This window comes from Salvia hispanica, chromosome 6 (genome assembly GCF_029641045.1).
Source record: "Salvia hispanica isolate PSC_SH4W2 chromosome 6, Shi_PSC_v1, whole genome shotgun sequence".
In the NCBI taxonomy this organism is placed as follows: Eukaryota; Viridiplantae; Streptophyta; class Magnoliopsida; order Lamiales; family Lamiaceae; genus Salvia; species Salvia hispanica.
This window is the reverse complement of record NC_142697.1, coordinates 33,826,704-33,844,539: the sequence shown is the minus strand read 5'-3', so window position 1 is coordinate 33,844,539 and position 17,836 is coordinate 33,826,704. Positions and strand designations below refer to the sequence as shown.

Sequence of the window (17,836 nt, the reverse complement as noted above, 5' to 3'; positions counted from 1 at the left end):
AATTTATACATAAAATTTAAGTTTTAAGGATTTATTGAGATTTTTAAGAATCGTCATTGCTTTCCAAATTTACACTAAAATAAATCATATAAATCTGCCACATGACACAATCTAGCAGGTGGATCATCTTAATCTAATTAATATAAGAATTAGTTTTGGACTTTGGTATCTTGCATTCCTTATATAAATATATACATGTGACATCCGCCATCTAATCATCAAAACAAAGTACGAAATCATATTGTATTACTAGTAAACTTTGAACTTGTAAACACACAATCAGATGATAAATAATAGGCTAATTACACGGAGTAAACGAGAATAGTGCTTACGTATGATAAGTATTATACATAATCAAGATCTGCTTTGCTTCTTCTTGGCTGCTTGTACTATAGCCCTGAACTTCTGTAATGCAGCTGCTGCTTGCATCATGTTGATCCTTTGCTCGGGCGAAAAGGCCAAACATTTCATTGTCAAATCAAATATAGACGACACACATTGCTCGTTTGCAGGGAAATGCCGATCGGATCTTGATAGCAAACCGGGAGCCACAACTTCACTTATTCCATCTTCTTGTAATGCTTTGCCTACCCACTCCTTTATGCCCATCACTACAAAAAATGCGCTATTTACCGACGGAATTACCGACATACACAAATCCGTCTGTGATTACCGCCGGAATACCGAGGGAACAGTTCCGTCGGTAATTTTCTCACTTTTTTTAGTGGCATTTTATTGTACACGGAATTGTTTTTCTCTATTTGTTAATGTAAAGCTATCACCGACCGAATTGATCTGTCGGTAATCTTAAGAATTAATTTAAATATTCCAATACACAATAAGAGAATTAAATAATCTTAAGAATTAAATTAAATTTCCAAAACACAACCGTTTGCTGAAGTCATTCATTCTTCTGCGCCGAGCTACACCAGTGCCGTCGCCGAGCTGCAGCCTACGCCGTCGCCGAGCTACAGCCTGCGCCGTCGACGAGCTACAGCCATCGCCGTCGCTGACCTACAGCCACCGCCGTCTCCTCCCCTCAAATCGGCGGCATTCTGTTTTCTCGACTCCACCCTTGTCCACAGCTCTAACCTCCAATTTTTGAAGAATTAAGGTGAGAATCCCCTTTTCACCTATCCATTACACCATTTTTTGAAGAATTAAGGTGACAGCGAATTCAAATATTGCAAGTGTAGGTTGGATTTGGGGGAATTGGTTGAGTTTTTCTTAAATTGGATTTGCTAGGGTTCATTTGAGCGCTCTCTTCCACCACTCTTTTACTTCACATTTTCACAGAGGTATTACTCTTCATTCTTCTCCTTTTACATGTTATGTTATAATAAGGGTTTTTTCTACTTAATATTATCAATATATGTAGGAAGTTTTTGTAATGTGTTAGCAGAATTAATTGTGAGTGGGTATATATGCCATCACTGGTCTTCTAATTGTGAGGTGATATGTAATGTGTTAGCAGAAAATTTGCTCTATTAGAAATTTGCTTTACGTTTAGCTGATCTGTTTTGAGGAAACTCGAGTCTCTTTGAGGGAACTCGAGTCTGTTTCGATACCATTGTTGCTGTTTAGATACCATTGCTGCTAGGATCAAGTGCTTCTTCTACCTTCATTTGTTTAGACTTATATGATTTATATCTCCATTTGCTTATTTTAGTCCGATGGTATATTGGAACAGAATGTAAAATTGTTTTGCATAGTCTGAGATTTCCTAATATATGGCAATGGACATAGATGCTTTCTTCTACTTGCACTTTTATGAATCCAAGAGCTATGCACGAATCACGATTCAATGGCCATTAAGGTTGCCTAGGATGGGATATCTGCAGTGAGACTGTTACATGTGATAGAGTTTTGGAATGTACTACTTAGACTAAAGTTTCTTTGTCCATGGCTGGTCTTGATGTTGGCCATTGTGTTATAGTTATAGGACCAAATATTTTGCCATCACATGAGTCAGTATTACCTTCTTATTGGATTTAGGCAGGAATATGTTAAGTGTATCAGCTGTGATCACTGCCTTGTACCAGTAATTCTAGTTGTGATTTTATTTTCTTTTCTATACAGAAATGTTAATTAAAACACATCAGATCTTCATGCTGTAAAATGCTGAGAAATTGATCTATAAAGTGTTCCTTGTCCTGTGTTGCATCATTGGATTAGTTAGTCATTCATCTTGTAACATCATTTTTTAAACAAGGAAATGTGAATCTTTGGGACTATCCCGTTATTTTTTCTTGATCCAATGCTTGCTTATGGTTAATGACAACTTATGTGAATCCAAGTTAATTTATCAATATAATGTTTCTATTTTTCAGTTTTGTTGTTACCTCTTCTATTTTTGCTTCTGAAATTGTTCATTCTGTTTGTTCTCTTCTTTCTCAATCATCTTTAATCTGCATCTATGTACTTGAAACCAACAAATATCCATGATTTTACAAACACCAAAATGACCATTACCATTTAAATATCCATTTAGCTTTACGATCTCCTCAGCTGTACTTGCCATGCTGGAGCATTCCACCTGAAACTGCACATACGCAAATATATTATATTAAAACTAACAGTTTTATTCTAATGCCTTTCACAGGGTTCTTTTCATTTTCCTTTCTTTTGGAACGAAGATGGACTACAATACAAATTTTATTAAATATTTTGCATGAACAGTTTCAGATTTAGTTAAATCTTTGCAAAACAATTTTATCAGTTTATGATATTCAAGTACTCTTGAAGCAATTCCAATATAGTTTCAGTTTATGTCATACGCATTGATATGTACTGATTCTTTTTTCCCTCTTGTTGATTCATGCAGATGTTAATGCTTTGGTCTAACTAATTTTTCACAGGTGATCTCTTTCATGGTGATGAGGTATTCTAAAAGGTTCTCACAAGCTTGTGGACAAAATCCTTTACAGCTATGGCACCTAAATCTTTTATTTTTATCAGTTTTATCTGTTAAGAGTACTGAAATGAAAAACCACAGGTCTTTAGGTCATATAAAGAGAGGAGAAAATGCAAGAACTACATACATACAATAATAAAACCCGGTGGTAATTTGCAGACATAATTATGACAACGATGAGTTATGTAGCTTTCATTAGTCATTTCGTTAATGTGAGGATAACAGCTAATTCATTCTGCTTTCTTTTCTGATCGATTTTTTTATAACAGCACCATGTTTGTGAATTTCATTCATCCTAGATGGAATTAAGTCAGTATACGTGCAACAAATCAATGTTATTTCACAAACTAAGTATAAATAGGGCATGTGTACTGATTAATCACCATTTTTTTGCAGTTGTCTCTTATTCAACGAGCGGAGCTAGGAGATTTATAGCTTGGAGTTGAAGAGAAGAATTTAGCTCCAAGGGTAAGCCGCTTTCCGTTTATTTTCTCTTATTCACGGTCATGCCTACACTCATTTGTTTAGGAGCATGCCTTAGTGTTAGAAATTGGTGGCTAGGCTTGGGGTGGAGCTTTCCTAGCTCCATCGACTTGTTGTTAAGGTGAAGCGAGTGGTATACTATGTGATATTGTTGTGTTATTGTATGATATGTGAAGATGCTTTTATATTTTGATGAATAAATAAGCTGAATTTTCAATTAGGAATTATAAAAATGAGTGGAAATCGCCAGTGGATGTATAGACGTATACTTCCACATGGTGAATTTAATCCAGAATTTTTGGAGGGACTTGACAATTTCATCAAGTTTGCAAGTGGTAAACCTGCATATATGGATGGAGACAAAATCAGATGTGCCTGTAAAAAATGTGATAACAAGTGCTTTAGAGACACAGATGAAGTAGAGTATCATATTTCCAGGTTTGGTTTCGTAAAGAATTACCACATATGGAGGTTTCACGGTGAAAGATCAATAGAACCATCTGAAAACATAGTCGAAAACACAGTCGAAAACACAGTCGAATCAGAATCAGAATCAGAATCAGCTGGAAACATCGGAATGGATTTTGAAATTGGAGCACCTAGCACTTACCACACAATGGTATTAGACGTTGGTGGTCCTCAATTTAACAATGAGGAGGCAGAAGAGCCACCAAATCCTAATGCCCAACAGCTTTATGATATGTTAGATGCAGCTGATAATGAGTTGTGGTCTGGTTGTAGGAGACATTCACAATTGTCATTTGTGGTTCGACTAATGAGTCTTAAGGCAGAGTATCACTGGCCGGAGAGATGCTATGATCGGCTTACTGAGTTGATAAAAGAGGGGTTGCCCGATGGGGACTTATTACCTAATAGCTATTATAAAACCAAAAAGCTATTGCGTGGCATGGGATTACCAGTTGAAAAGATTGATTGTTGTCCAAATAACTGTATGATCTTTTGGCGGAATGATAGTGAACTACATACATGTAGATATTGTGGGACTTCACGTTTTAAGGAACAATCTGAATCCCACAAGAACAGACAAGTGGCAGTGTCAAAGATGTATTACTTTCCTTTGACTCCTCGACTGCAAAGATTGTATGCATCTAAAGCCACAGCAGCAGAAATGCGTTGGCATGCTACATCAATAGATGATGAGGTGATGCGACATCCGGCCGACTCTCTAGCGTGGAAGCACGTAAACAATATTTTTCCAGATTTTGCATCAGAAAGTCGTAACGTGCGACTTGGTCTTTCAACTGATGGTTTTCAGCCGTTCGGACAATTAGGACAACAGTACTCCTCGTGGCCGGTTATTTTAACTCCCTACAATCTTCCTCCTTGGTTGTGTATGAAGGAGCAGTTCATGTTTCTCACAGTTTTAATTCCTGGTCCACGTAATCCTAAAGAGAAGTTGGATGTTTTCCTTCAACCATTGGTAGAAGAATTGAATCAATTGTGGGAAGTAGGCGTGTCCACCTATGATATTTCATTGAAGCAAAATTTTCAAATGCGAGCAATGTTGATGTGGACCATAAGTGATTTTCCAGCATATTCTATGTTGTCTGGATGGAGTACTGCTGGAAGATTGGCTTGTCCTCACTGCATGGGAAACACTGATGCATTTACGTTGGAGAAAAGTGGCAAACAATCATGGTTTGACAATCATCGAAAATTCTTGCCCCAGAATCATCCTTATCGAAAGAACAAAAGGGCGTTTCGAAAGAATAAGATGATTTTAGTGGACCCACCAGAATCAAAATCTGGAGAAGAACTCTTGAATGAGATAGAAAGATTGGGTCTAGTTAGAGTGATGGAGGACTCTAATGGGATGAATAGAATTTTGTCTAATCGTGCTAGTTCAGGTTGGAAGAAAAGAAGCATATTTTGGGATCTCCCCTACTGGAAAGACTTGTTGATTCGACATAATTTGGATGTAATGCATATTGAAAAGAATGTGTTTGATAATATCTTCAACACAGTGCTTAATGTCCAAGGGAAGACTAAAGATACAACTAAGTCGAGGGAAGAATTGAATCAATATTGTGCAAGACCTGAATTAAAGCGCGATGAAACAACAGGAATGTTTCCAAAAGCTTCATACACCCTTGACAATCGTGAGAAGAAGGTCTTATGTGAATGGGTGAAAAGTCTTAAGTTTCCGGATGGATATGTATCTAATTTGGGTAGATGTGTGGACTCGAGTAAACTCAAGTTGTATGGAATGAAAAGTCACGATTGCCATATATTCATGCAACGCATACTTCCTGTTGCATTTCGTGAGCTTCTTCCACAAAATGTTTGGAAAGCGATTACAGATTTGAGTATGTTTTTCAAGAACTTGACAACTCGAGCAGTTAGAATGGATGATATGTGCAGGCTTAGTGATCATATTCCGATAATCTTATGCAATCTTGAGCGTATCTTTCCACCTAGTTTTTTTGACTCAATGGAACATCTGCCAGTTCACTTAGCCGATGAAGCTCGCCTTGCTGGTCCTGTTCAATATCGATGGATGTATCCATTTGAAAGGTATCTTAAGAGGTTGAAAAACAATATAAAAAATAAAGCTCGAGTTGAAGGCTCCATAAGCAATGCTTATTTGCTAGAAGAAGTGTCTACATTTGGTTCATACTATTTTGAGGATCATGTGAGTACCAAGATAAGGAACGAGCCTCGTAACTGTGGTGGAGAAAGTTGTAGTGGCATTAACGAGGATCCAGATGCTCCTTCTATTTTCAAAGAAACAGGACGTCCACTTGGAAAAATGTCAGTAAGATATTTGGACAGTTCAGAATACAAGGCTGCACATACTTATGTTCTACTCAATTGTCCCGAAGTTTCAACCATTTATCTGAAGTAAGTAGTAAAATACCGAAAATGTTTTCCTTTCAATCCATATTTCTATACATATGCTTTATATCTTTTCTTTTTGAAAGGTTGTTTGAAGATGAAATGCTATCAGCAAATCCAAGACTATCAGATTCTGATCTAGGAGACATGGTTGACACACAATTTGCTGAATGGTTCAAAAGATTTGGAGGGAATCAGGGCCCCTCTGACATGAACAAATATATCCAAGATCTAGCAAAAGGGCCTTTAGTAAAGGTCAAAACATATCATGGGTATGTTATTAATGGATATAGGTTTCACACCATAACACGTGAGTCAAGTCAAGCCACGATGAATAGTGGATTGTGCATTAAAGGTGAGATATATGGCAATGAAGAGATGAACTTTTATGGAAGATTATTGGAGGTTTGTGTATTGGAGTATCCTGGTTTCCCACTTAAGAGCATCACATTATTTAAATGTGAATGGTTTGATCCATCACCTTCTGGGACATTAATTCATAAGGACTTCGGATTGGTTTCTATAAACCACACTCGCAGGTTATCCAAGTTTGAACCATTTGTGTTAGCGAATCAAGCTAATCAAGTGTATTATTGTTCGTATCCTAGCATGAATCAATCAAGAAAGGATTGGTGGGAAGTATGCAAGGTCAAAGCAAGATCTAAAGTTGAAGTTCCAAATCCGGTAACATCTTCAACAGTAACTGAACAACCACCGTTTCAAGAGGATGAATTGCATATGTCATTGTTGGATTGTAACCAAACGATAGGTGATAGCATTCCAGTACTTCATCCAAATGGTGGAATGGTCGACATCGATGATTATGATGGATACCCTTCAGATGATAGTATAATAATTTCTGATGATGACAATATTGCAAATGATGATGATGATATATGATAAGGTTAATTTTTTCTATGTTTATTGATTTATTTTGATGATGACGGATATTGTTAAAAATGATTTTTGCCATGATCTGCGCTAACATTCAATTACTTATTTTAGATATGGATCGTCGCGTTCGTCATGCTATAGGTAGTGGACAGACCAGCAACTCATCTCATACAAGACATACTCAAACGCAGTCAGCACAAACTTCTGGTGAAAGGGAAGAGGAGACCGTTGAAGCAACTTCTACTATGCTTGATAGTAGGATTCCACTTCAGAGGAATCCATATACTGGGTTTGTTATTAGTTTACTAATTATTACTTTCACATTATTTATCAATAGTTGATTAATATTTTGGTGTTATAGGAAAATAGCCGATCACAGTAAGATGTCAAGGGTGATTACATCTTCATTTCATCAGATTCAAAACAATACTGGGTTTAACTGGAAAAGGACACCTGTGGAAGTCAAGGAGCTGTATTATGAAGAATTTCGAGTAAGTATTATTTTTGTTACATAGAAAACTATTTTGATTTGCACTAACCTGAGGAAGTCAAGGAGATGTATTATGAATAATTTCGAGTAAGTATTTCATTTTTTGTACAGAAATCTTTTTCTTGGCCCCCCGAATGGGAGAATGATGTGAAGAAAGCATGGGGACAGCGAGCTGGTAGAAGATACTCGGATTATATTAGTGAAGTGAAGGATAGGTACAATAAAGGTCAACCTAGGCCAATTTATGTACCTCAAGAGATGTGGGCAGGATTGATACTTTACTGGCAAGATCCTAATACTGTCAAAAGGTCAATTATTGCAAGTAAGGCCAGACGATCTGAACCAGATGGACCTGGTACGGGCATGAGGACACATTTAGGAGGGTCAACGTCAGTCACAGAGAAATCTCTACGAATGGTAAGTGTTTTTTTATACGCTACATATATTTATATTTTAACTTATATTTATATTTTAATAAATAGGCAGCCGAGAGAGGTGTATCATTGAAGGATGTTGCATATGCCGGATTCAAATCACTCCACACCTATAAAGATGGGACATACACTTGCAAAAAGGCTGCAGATGTCGATGTAAGTTATAGTATATATTAATGTAGATGTTCTTTATAATACATGACAAGCTGGCTATATCTTTGGATTATCTTTACAATAAATGACAAGATGTGAAAACACAAGAAAAAAACAGCATGGATCTATGATAGAATTTGGACCTCCCTCTCGATTAATAAAAGGATTTGTTGAGATATTTAGGGTTGGAAGAAGACTAATTAAGTCTAGTTTTGTATTGGATTTTTGCTTTGGGCTGCTGGCTACCTACATGAAGCATGGTGATAGGGTTTAGCTGCAAATTTGAGCTGAATGTATTCTGATTTCCATATGTCATACTGGAATTAGGTGGCTAGCACATAAATTTTTTGAATTTCTTTTATTTGGTGATTCCTTATACTGGCAACATGCAAGATTGCTTAGTATATTGGGAAATATATTAAATTTGGTAATGAAAGAAAGGAAAAGTTATTAATGATATGATATTGTTATTAAAACTGCAGCAGTGGATATTTACTATTATCTGAAGTTGATTTCACAACATGGATATGAGATTACAAAGTTTGGACTCTAAATGCTATCACAACACAAAAACTATCAAATCAGGGGTATAGGAGAGGTCAGGGGGTGGGGGGTCTGGTTTAGGGGGTAGGAGAGGTCAGGGGCATGGGAATGAAGAAGTTTTCATGAACAATTTGTTATATTGGTTATTTGTTATCAATTATTCAAGTAATATGTTTTTTGAGGTGTAGTTCAATGTTTTAAGTTATGTGTATAATTTTTTATTATCTAGGCGAAGGTGCAAGCGATTGCAGCAACAAAGGGCGAAAATCCAAATTTGAGTGACATCTTCATCAATGATGTTTGTGGAGGAAAGCTCGACAAGAAGAAGAGGATGTTCGGGATAGGAAACTTGGCATCTAACCTTGTGTTCTACACCTCGACAGAGTCCGCAAGAGCACAAACCTTGCGAGATGAATTGCGTGATGAATTAAGGGCTGAATTAAGGGCTGAATTAAGAGGAGAAATAAGGGAGGAAATTAGGGAGGAAATAAGGGGGGAATTTCGACAAGATTTAGATGCGCAAAGTGTCAAAATTTCAGCAATGGAGGAGAAGATGAACCGGATCTTGATGTCTCAACAATCCAATTTCTCACGACTCATTGATGATGATGCTTCACAGACCTGATACATATTGATGGAGGAGAAGATGAATCGGATCATGATAGTCCCAACAATTCCAAATTTGATATAAACTTCCTATTTTGTGTTTTTTTATTCGTACTTTGGTTATGTTTAACTAATATACCTTTTATCTATCATATCTTCATTATTGGATTATTTTGGCTATTATAGGTGATTTGACTGTATAAATGAAAATAGGTGTCTCACACTCTCACTGTAAATTATAGAATCAATTTGTAAAAAATACTTATTAATTACCGACGGAAATGATTTAATTACCGACGGAAATAGTGGAATCTAGTTACCGACGGAATTGGTATAATTACCGACGGAAATTAGTGTGAACAAGAAATCGGCATTTACCGACGGTTTCGCATTACCGGCGACAGAAATCGGTCGGAGAATCCGTCGAAAATATTACCGACGGATTTTATCTTTCGGTAACTATTACCGACGAGCAATTTACGTACGGGAAATTTTGGTCGGAATTTCCGTCGGTAAGCACATTACCGACGGAATTTGGGGAATTACCGACGGAATATTCCGTCGGTAAACAGCGCATTTTTTGTAGTGCATTTCTCCTCTAAACATATCATCTGTTGGCTTCTTACTTGTAAAAATCTCCAACAGCAGTATCCCGAAACTATATACATCCCCGTGAGTAGATACTTTTCCTTCTGATCCATACTCTATTTGTAACATTGCACATGTTTGTCAATAGCCACAAGAAGAAAAGAAACTTATAGACAGGGGTGCTTTATAATGTTAACTTTACTTAAATTGCAAACTTGCTTGCTCATCGCCGCAGTGTATTAAAAATGTCGATGCGATCACATTAAAATGTCAACACTGAATATCAAGTCAATACAGTGTATTAAAATATCAACTAAGTTTATGTTGATATTTCAATTTTATCGTGTTGACATTTTTAATACACTGAATTGATAATTAAGTTACCAGAGTTAGTAAAAGATCACACCTCATCATAGTCATTAGAATATAAGATGTTCTAGAGTAATTTAGATTACCTGGTGCTGCATAACCGATAGTTGCCATAGTTATAGTGTGAATCACAGCTTCCCGATCCTCAGAAAGTTTCGAAATGCCAAAATCACCGACATGCGCAGTCATATCTTCATCAAGCAACACATTGTTCGGCTTTATATCACAATGCACAACTGTAAATGTGTGATTGTGATGAAGATACTCCAAGGCCAACGCGACATCTATGGCTATGTTCAACCTCTTCACCAAATCCAAAACATACACATCAGAATGCATCCATTTCTCCAGACTCTCATTAGGCATGTAAGCAAGAATCAAGGCCTTGAACTGCTCGTTGCTACAACAACCAAGTATCTTGATCAAGTTCCTGTGGCGAATACTGACAAGTATCCGACTCTCTGTGTCGAAGCTCTTGAGCGCTCCTTCCAGTTCCAAGTTGAACACTTTCACTGCTGCAGTTGTGTCATCCGAGAGCTCTGCTTTGAATACCGAACCAAAGCTACCTTTTCCGAGTAGGTTCATCTCACTAAACGAACTCGTCCCCTGTATGAGTTCCCTCTCTGAGACGATCTTCCACGAAGCTCCCACTGACCAAAATCAAAGCTCCAACGAAGTGAGGCACAACATATTTCATTATCATTGCAGTTGTTTCCAATCTTGACCTTCCACTCCCACAAGGTGGCACTTGGAATCTTCTGGCGCCGCATAGATTAGGGTTTTGAGTAAAAGAGTCAGCAGATAGTTGGCAAAGCAACCCCCTTCCGGAATCTTCCCTTGCAAATTGTTGCGCGAAACATTAAAATATTGGAGTTTGAGCTTTTCTAGGGAGGCGGGTATCGAACCGGAGAGATTATTACATGATAGACTCAGATTCGTCAAGCCTTTAACCTTCTCCAGAGAATCGGGGATGGATCCATTCAACATATTATTCGACAAAAATAGGACCTGAAGAGATTGACAACTACCAATTGTGTTTGGAATGTTTCCTATAAACTTGTTAGAAGACAAGTCAAGATAGTTCAGAGTAGTCAAACTTGTGAATTGATCAGGAATTTGACCACTCAAACTGTTTGAAGACAGGTTGAGATTTATGAGCTTTGGAAGATTTAAGAAGTTGAAAGGGAGTGTGGAATTTAGCTTGTTTGATGCAAAAGAAACCTTTTGAAGGGATTTAATATCTCCCAAACATTCAGGTATTGAACCTATAAGCATATTACTATCCAAATATAACTCTAATAAAGAAGTGTTTTGGCAAAGACTATGAGTGATATATCCTTGTAGCTGGTTATCATAAAGGTGCAACTTTCCAAGCTGATTTAGCTTTCCCACTGTTGTTGGGATGAATCCTGTGAGTTGATTCTTGGATAAATCCAAAACCTCCAAACTTGCTAAATTTCCAATTTCAAGAGGAATAATACCTCTGATGCTGCAGTTAGACGCTGAAAAGGTGACAAGAGAAGCAGATAAGTTCCCAATCGAAGCGGGAAGGATACCATTCATCATCGGATTGTTGGTAATTTCCAAGTGCAGCAAATTTTGGCAGTTTGTTAACGAAGAGAGAAATTCCAATTCTTGATTTGGAGAGTCTGCACCAGTCAGATTATTTTCCCAAAGGCGAAGCACTTGCAGCTGTCTTAGATTACGAAAGTCGGGAATGGGACCAGTGAATGAGTTTCTGTTCAATTCTATAACAGTAAGCTGAGAAGCATTGGTGATAGAGGCCGGAATTTCGCCTGTGAGTCTGTTAAAGAATAAATAAAGTTCTTCGAGATTGGCAAGTGAGATCCCCATGACTGAAGGAAGACTACCAGAAAACTGGTTTTGTTGAAGAGAGAGTATCACCAAATTTGATAAGTTGAAGGTGGAAGAGGGGATGGGACCAGACAACAAATCGTTGAAAGATGTTGTTAAGAACTCGATTTTTGCTAGATTACCAAGCTCTTCAGGCAACTCACCTACAGTATGTAATTATTCAAATATGATTAATTAGTCTTCAAAGTCACCACTTTAGGTGACATATTTTCCTTTTTTAGATGTTTCATTCTAAATGACTCATTTCTAAAATTGAAATATCACTCTCTACTTTTTCCCTATGTTTTACTTTATTCTGTCTTTATTCTGTCACATATAGAGATGCCCAAGGTTTTCGGTTCCGGCGGTTAACCGCGAAACCGGAACCGCCGGTTCCGGTTCGGAACCGGAACCGTGACAAAAATCTTGAACCGGAACCGTGATAATTTGAACCGCGGGCCGGTTCCGGTTCCAAATTTAATGAACCGAAACCGTCACCGAACCGCCGGTTCCGGACGGTTCCGAACCGCCGGTTAACCGGCGGTTTCACGGTTCCGGCGAGGTTTTCGAGGCGGCCAGCTTTCGGTAGGATGGTCGGCTTTTTCAGGCGGTTTTGCAGGCGGTTTTTGACCAAAACCGGCGGTTAACCGTGAAAACCGGCGGTTAACCGCCAAACCGGCGGTTTTCGGTTTTGGTGCGGAACACAAGGCTGACACGTTGCAGCTTCGATGGGATGGTGGTCAGACGGTTTGTTGACCAAACCGGCGGTTTCGGGTGTAAAACCGGCGGTTTCCGGCGGTTAACCGGCGGTTCCGGCGGTTCCGGCGGTTTTTGACCGTTTTAAATTTTTTTTTTTTTTTTTTTTTTTTTTTAAATTCGAATTTTGAATTCAATTTCAGATTTCCCCCCAAATTTTTATCTATAAATACCCCCCTCTATCCTCACTTACATTTACCCCACTCTTGTGTTAATAAGAGTTTCTCTCTTCAATCTCCCAATTCTCTCTCTTTGTCTCCCATTCTCATTGTGCTATTTGTGCTTACATTTGAATTATTCAAGTGCTACTCTTATATTACGCATTGTTATACTTGATCTATAGTTCTATAAGTTGTCTTTCTCAATTGCTAAAACAAAAAAAAAATTATAAGTCCATATTTCTACTATAATTCCATAAACTATCAAGATGTCTTCATCCCGAGAAGGTCGTATTGATAAGGGAAAAGGAAAGTCCAAGAGGCCAAGTCGAAAATCCGTTATTGATGAGATTTCTCAAAGGAACATGGATATGTGGCAGGTTAATATTTATTATCTACTAATATTATTAATTATGAATTACATTACATTATTGTTCATAATGTTATTTGATACTTTCGCTACAAATATTATTTTGTAGAATCGAGAAGAGCAAGATATGGCCAATGCTATTGCTCTTTCCCGCTCTCAATCCCAAGGCGGACGTGGATATGGAGGCGATGCTTATGTTGGTAGTGGTAGTGGTGCTCCCGGTCCCGGTGCCTATTCTCAACAAATTCCAACCCCGGTGAATCTTGATGACGACGATGATGACGAGGAGGAAGAGGAGGAGGAGGCGGAAGAGGAACAACAACAAGAAATGCCACCCCCACCCCCACCACCAAGGAGTCGTCGTGGTCGTGGTCGTGGACATCCTCCTCAACCTCCTAAACCAGTTGAAAGGACTTTAACCTCAGATATCATGGTCAAACATTTCAAGAAGGTACGAGATAGTACCGATCCGAACACTTTTAATGTGTATTGCAACTATTGTGAAAACGTATACACATTACGAAAGAGTGGAGGATATGGTACATTTACCCGTCACATGGAGAAAGCGCATCCGGTCGAGTTTGGTATCGCTCCAACCCAAACTCAACTCAACTTTCAACATGGAGGCGGGACCGGAAGTGGGACGGGTTCATCCCAAACATCAGGTATGTGTAGCAATACTCTTTTAAAATATGATCATAAAAATGCTCTTAATGTGATGTCTAGATTTGCTGTGATGAAACATTTTCCATTCAATGCTTTTGATAACGATGCTTTTGAGTCGAGTATGCGACAAGTTTATAATGCCGCTGCAAGAAAATTGAGTCGAACTTCTATGACTCGAGCTGTTGTTAGACAATGCATGGAAAAGAAGGTGCAATTAGGTACGTTTATTGTTAACTTGGGTCATAAAGTTTCGATTTGCTCTGATGTGTGGACTGATTGTTTTTGCAAAAATTCATATATGGGCATTACTGTGCATTTCGTTGATCACAGTTGGACTTTGAACAAACGTTTGATTGCATTTCGGGAATTTCCCGCACCACACACTGCACAAGCAATTGCTCAATTGATCATTCAAGTTTTGAATGAATTTCAATTGATCAATAAAATTTTTTCTATTGGTTTTGATAATGCAAGTGCTAACACTGCTAGTATAGATGATCTCATCAGTGCATGTTCTCCTGTTATTGATGGCAAATATTTTCATGTGCGATGTATTGCTCATATTTTGAATTTGTGTGTTCAAGATGCGATCGATTTGTGGCAAAAGTATGTTGATCCTATTAGAACTGCTGTTAAATTGATTCATAACAAAGCTCCTATTGGTAGAGCTTGGAAGAAATATTGTCATAGCAAGCAGTGCAGGTACACCAATTTTCGTTTGGATGTTTCAACTCGTTGGAACTCGACGTACGATATGTTGGAGTCGACTTTGAACCACATTGAGTATTTATGTGATTTTTTTAGAACTTGCCCGCATGTTCCTTCTGATTTGCTTTTGATACCCTCTTGTTGGGACCACAGCATGGATTTGTTTCGATTATTCCAAGCTTTCAAAAATGCCACTGTTGAGTTATCCGGTGTTTATTATCCTACTTCTGTGCGCGTTTTGGAGCATTGCATGTATGTGGCAATTGGTTTTAAGACATGTGTGAAAAATACTCAATTCATTGAGTTGAAGGCTATTTTGTTTTATATGGTTGAAAAATGGTTGAAATATTTTGCGCGTATTCCAAATGTGTTCTTGATTGCAAAATGCTTGGATCCAAAGTGGAAGTTGCATGGTGTGCATAAAATTATAGACATGTACTATGGTTGTTTGCACGATTTGGATTTTTCTCAACTTCGCGAAATGGGCTTGACAAGAGGAGAAAGCTTCGAACTAAATCTTCCGAATGTTGAAGAAATCAAACTAAGATTAGATAGTGCGCTTCGTGCTCTCTTCGGGGAATATGAAATGCGATATAACACCATTCACCAGGTACGTGCTCCTCCTAGTCCTTCGACATTTGATTTTGGTGGCGGGAATTATAGCAATGTCATGATTGATCCCGACGTAGTATCACAATTGCAAGATCTATACGGTGCTACAACCAATAGGACTAGAGCTACTAGTGAGTTAGATATATATTTGGAATCGCGCTCTATTTTTCAAAATCCAGGTCCCCCTACTCAACAAATTGACGTCCTTGATTGGTGGGGAACACATGACAAAGAGTTTCCGATACTTTCGATAATGGCTAAGGAGATTTTCGCCGTTCCCGCTTCCACCGTCGCCGTGGAGCAAGCTTTTAGTGTCGGCGGTTGTGTCCTAGACGACAAAAGGAGCAATCTCTCCGCCAAAAACATGGAAGCCACTATGTTACTTGATGATTGGGCAAAGGCGGACATGAGAGCACAAGAGCCGGATTTCGACTTTCGTGTAGAGAGTGATGGTGAAGAGTTTTCCACCGATGACGAGGTCGGAAGCGAAGGCGCTCAACAATATCAATGACGGGGGGGCGGTGAACGGCGAGCACGGCCGGCCAAAAAGGTAAGCAAGGTAAGAGAACTACGTGGGCTTTGATTCCTCAATAAAATTGTGGATACGTAGGCAACTCAACTTAAATTTGAAAAGTTTAACTTTGAATGTTTAAGTTGAGTTCAAGCCCTTTTCAATATTTTCCTTTTTCCCCCCATTTCATGGTTTTTTTTATTTATGTTCCGACGACACTTGTAAATTATATCACATTGTTGTATTATTGTAATGTATTGACAATTGTATTATTGTAATGTATTGTTGTCCGTTACAAGTTACAACTCAAATTCAATAAAATTGATATGATTTTCACCTTATTCGTCTTATTTCAATTTAAATTATAGCCTTGTTCCAATTTATTATATAAATCCAAAATTCCAAATTATATAAGCAAAAAAAAAAAAAAAAAAAAACCGTTGGAACCGTACGAAAACCGAACCGGAACCGTGAGAACCGTACGAAAACCGGCGGTTCGGAACCAGAACCGGAACCGCCGGTTTTGGAACCGGAACCGGAACCGTCAAAAAGCCTCACGGTTCGGTTCCGGTTCCACATTTCGCGAAACCGGAACCGGCGGTTCCGAACCGGAACCGCCGGTTTACGAACCGTGGGCATCTCTAGTCACATAATTAAAAAGAAACACTACATAAAATCTTGTATCAAAAAATAAATACTCTACTTAGAGTGGGACGAAGGAGTATTAACAAATACTCCCTCCGTCCACGAATAAGAGAGAGAATAGTGTAGATAAGACTCTTGTCTACATTATTCTCTCTTTTACTTTATCATTTCTTCACTTTAACTATTTATTATCATTTTTACAAAACAAGTGCGAAAAAGCAAACGGGACTCTTATTCGTGGACGGAGGGAGTAACAATTTATTATGAAATATTTGATGTAATAAACTAGCAATATACGACAAGTATAGAAATTTATAAACATACCGGTCAGCTTATTCAAAGCAAGATCAAGATCTACTAGTGAAGATATGTTCCCGATTTGGCGTGGTATTCGACCTAAATAATAAAATTGACAATGTTATTTATAAAATTTTATAAAAACGCTAATACTATATGAAACAAGTGGAATTAAATATGGATTTTTGTATTCAACATAATCAAGAAAAATGTTAAGAGATATGTAGTCGAATATATACTACCACTTTTAGTAGTTGCCATGACAAAAGATTCTTTCATATGTTAGCACTTGGCACTGCTAAAAGGCACGATAGATTATGCTTTCATGGAATGGTTAAATGATATAGAATTTTGTTATGAATATTAGACTAATCGTGATAGGGTTTGCGGCCCATACTCAAACCCGAATTCGTTTAAACATATCCATAGCCACTGTAGCCTAATGGAGCGTACTCACAAACTAGGCATCAGGCACACAATATCATCACAAAACAAACATAGGCATGGCATAACAGTTAAACCACCCTTATCTCTCCACTTTCATAAATTTGCAACATAAAAGAGTTTAGGAATAAAGCCCACCTCGACTGCTTAGATTTCAAGTATGTTCTTTCCTTTGTTATCCTGCTTCGCAACCGAGGTTTCACCTTTTAATCACATAGGCATATATCACAAATCAGATTCAACACAAACTCCTAACTCATGCATGTCTCAACGCTTTTCCCTTTTCCCATCGATTTATCTTAACGTCATCAATCAAGGCCATGTTCATCACATAAGTTCCATTTGCATCTCAACTCTACATCTAACATCAACATATGTCACACAAGAGTATTTTGCCAACATACACACAACACACACACACAACACGCACGCACACTCGCCACACCCACACGCACACACGCCACACACATGCATACATATTTCCA

General features: G+C 38.0%; 1 protein-coding gene and 1 pseudogene across 12 annotated transcripts; one reads left to right on the top strand and one right to left on the bottom strand.

Moving 5' to 3' along the window:
* Nucleotides 1-354: 354 nt before the first annotated feature.
* Nucleotides 355-17,168, bottom strand: LOC125206668 (uncharacterized; annotated as a pseudogene).
* Nucleotides 616-9,544, top strand: LOC148923655 (uncharacterized). 12 transcript variants are annotated; one of them, XM_089060884.1, is made up of 10 exons: nucleotides 616-703; nucleotides 933-1,114; nucleotides 1,197-1,298; nucleotides 2,859-2,881; nucleotides 3,311-3,382; nucleotides 7,259-7,436; nucleotides 7,509-7,638; nucleotides 7,749-8,054; nucleotides 8,120-8,227; nucleotides 8,997-9,544. In XM_089060884.1, the coding sequence occupies exons 6-10, from the start codon at nucleotides 7,261-7,263 to the stop codon at nucleotides 9,390-9,392; spliced, it is 1,116 nt and encodes a 371-aa protein (XP_088917010.1). In that variant the 5' UTR covers nucleotides 616-703; nucleotides 933-1,114; nucleotides 1,197-1,298; nucleotides 2,859-2,881; nucleotides 3,311-3,382; nucleotides 7,259-7,260; the 3' UTR covers nucleotides 9,393-9,544. The 12 variants fall into 12 exon arrangements, with proteins under 12 accessions (XP_088917010.1, XP_088917011.1, XP_088917008.1 ...); XM_089060885.1 differs by having other exon boundaries at nucleotides 2,859-2,893; XM_089060882.1 differs by having other exon boundaries at nucleotides 2,825-2,881.
* Nucleotides 17,169-17,836: the final 668 nt, after the last annotated feature.

Coding starts and splice junctions, on each gene's coding strand:
- LOC148923655 (XM_089060877.1), top strand. CDS start 3,630: ATGAGTGGAAATCGCCAGTGGATGTATAGACGTATACTTCCACATGGT. Junction 6,260..6,339: donor GTTTCAACCATTTATCTGAA/GTAAGTAGTAAA, acceptor TCTTTTTGAAAG/GTTGTTTGAAGATGAAATGC.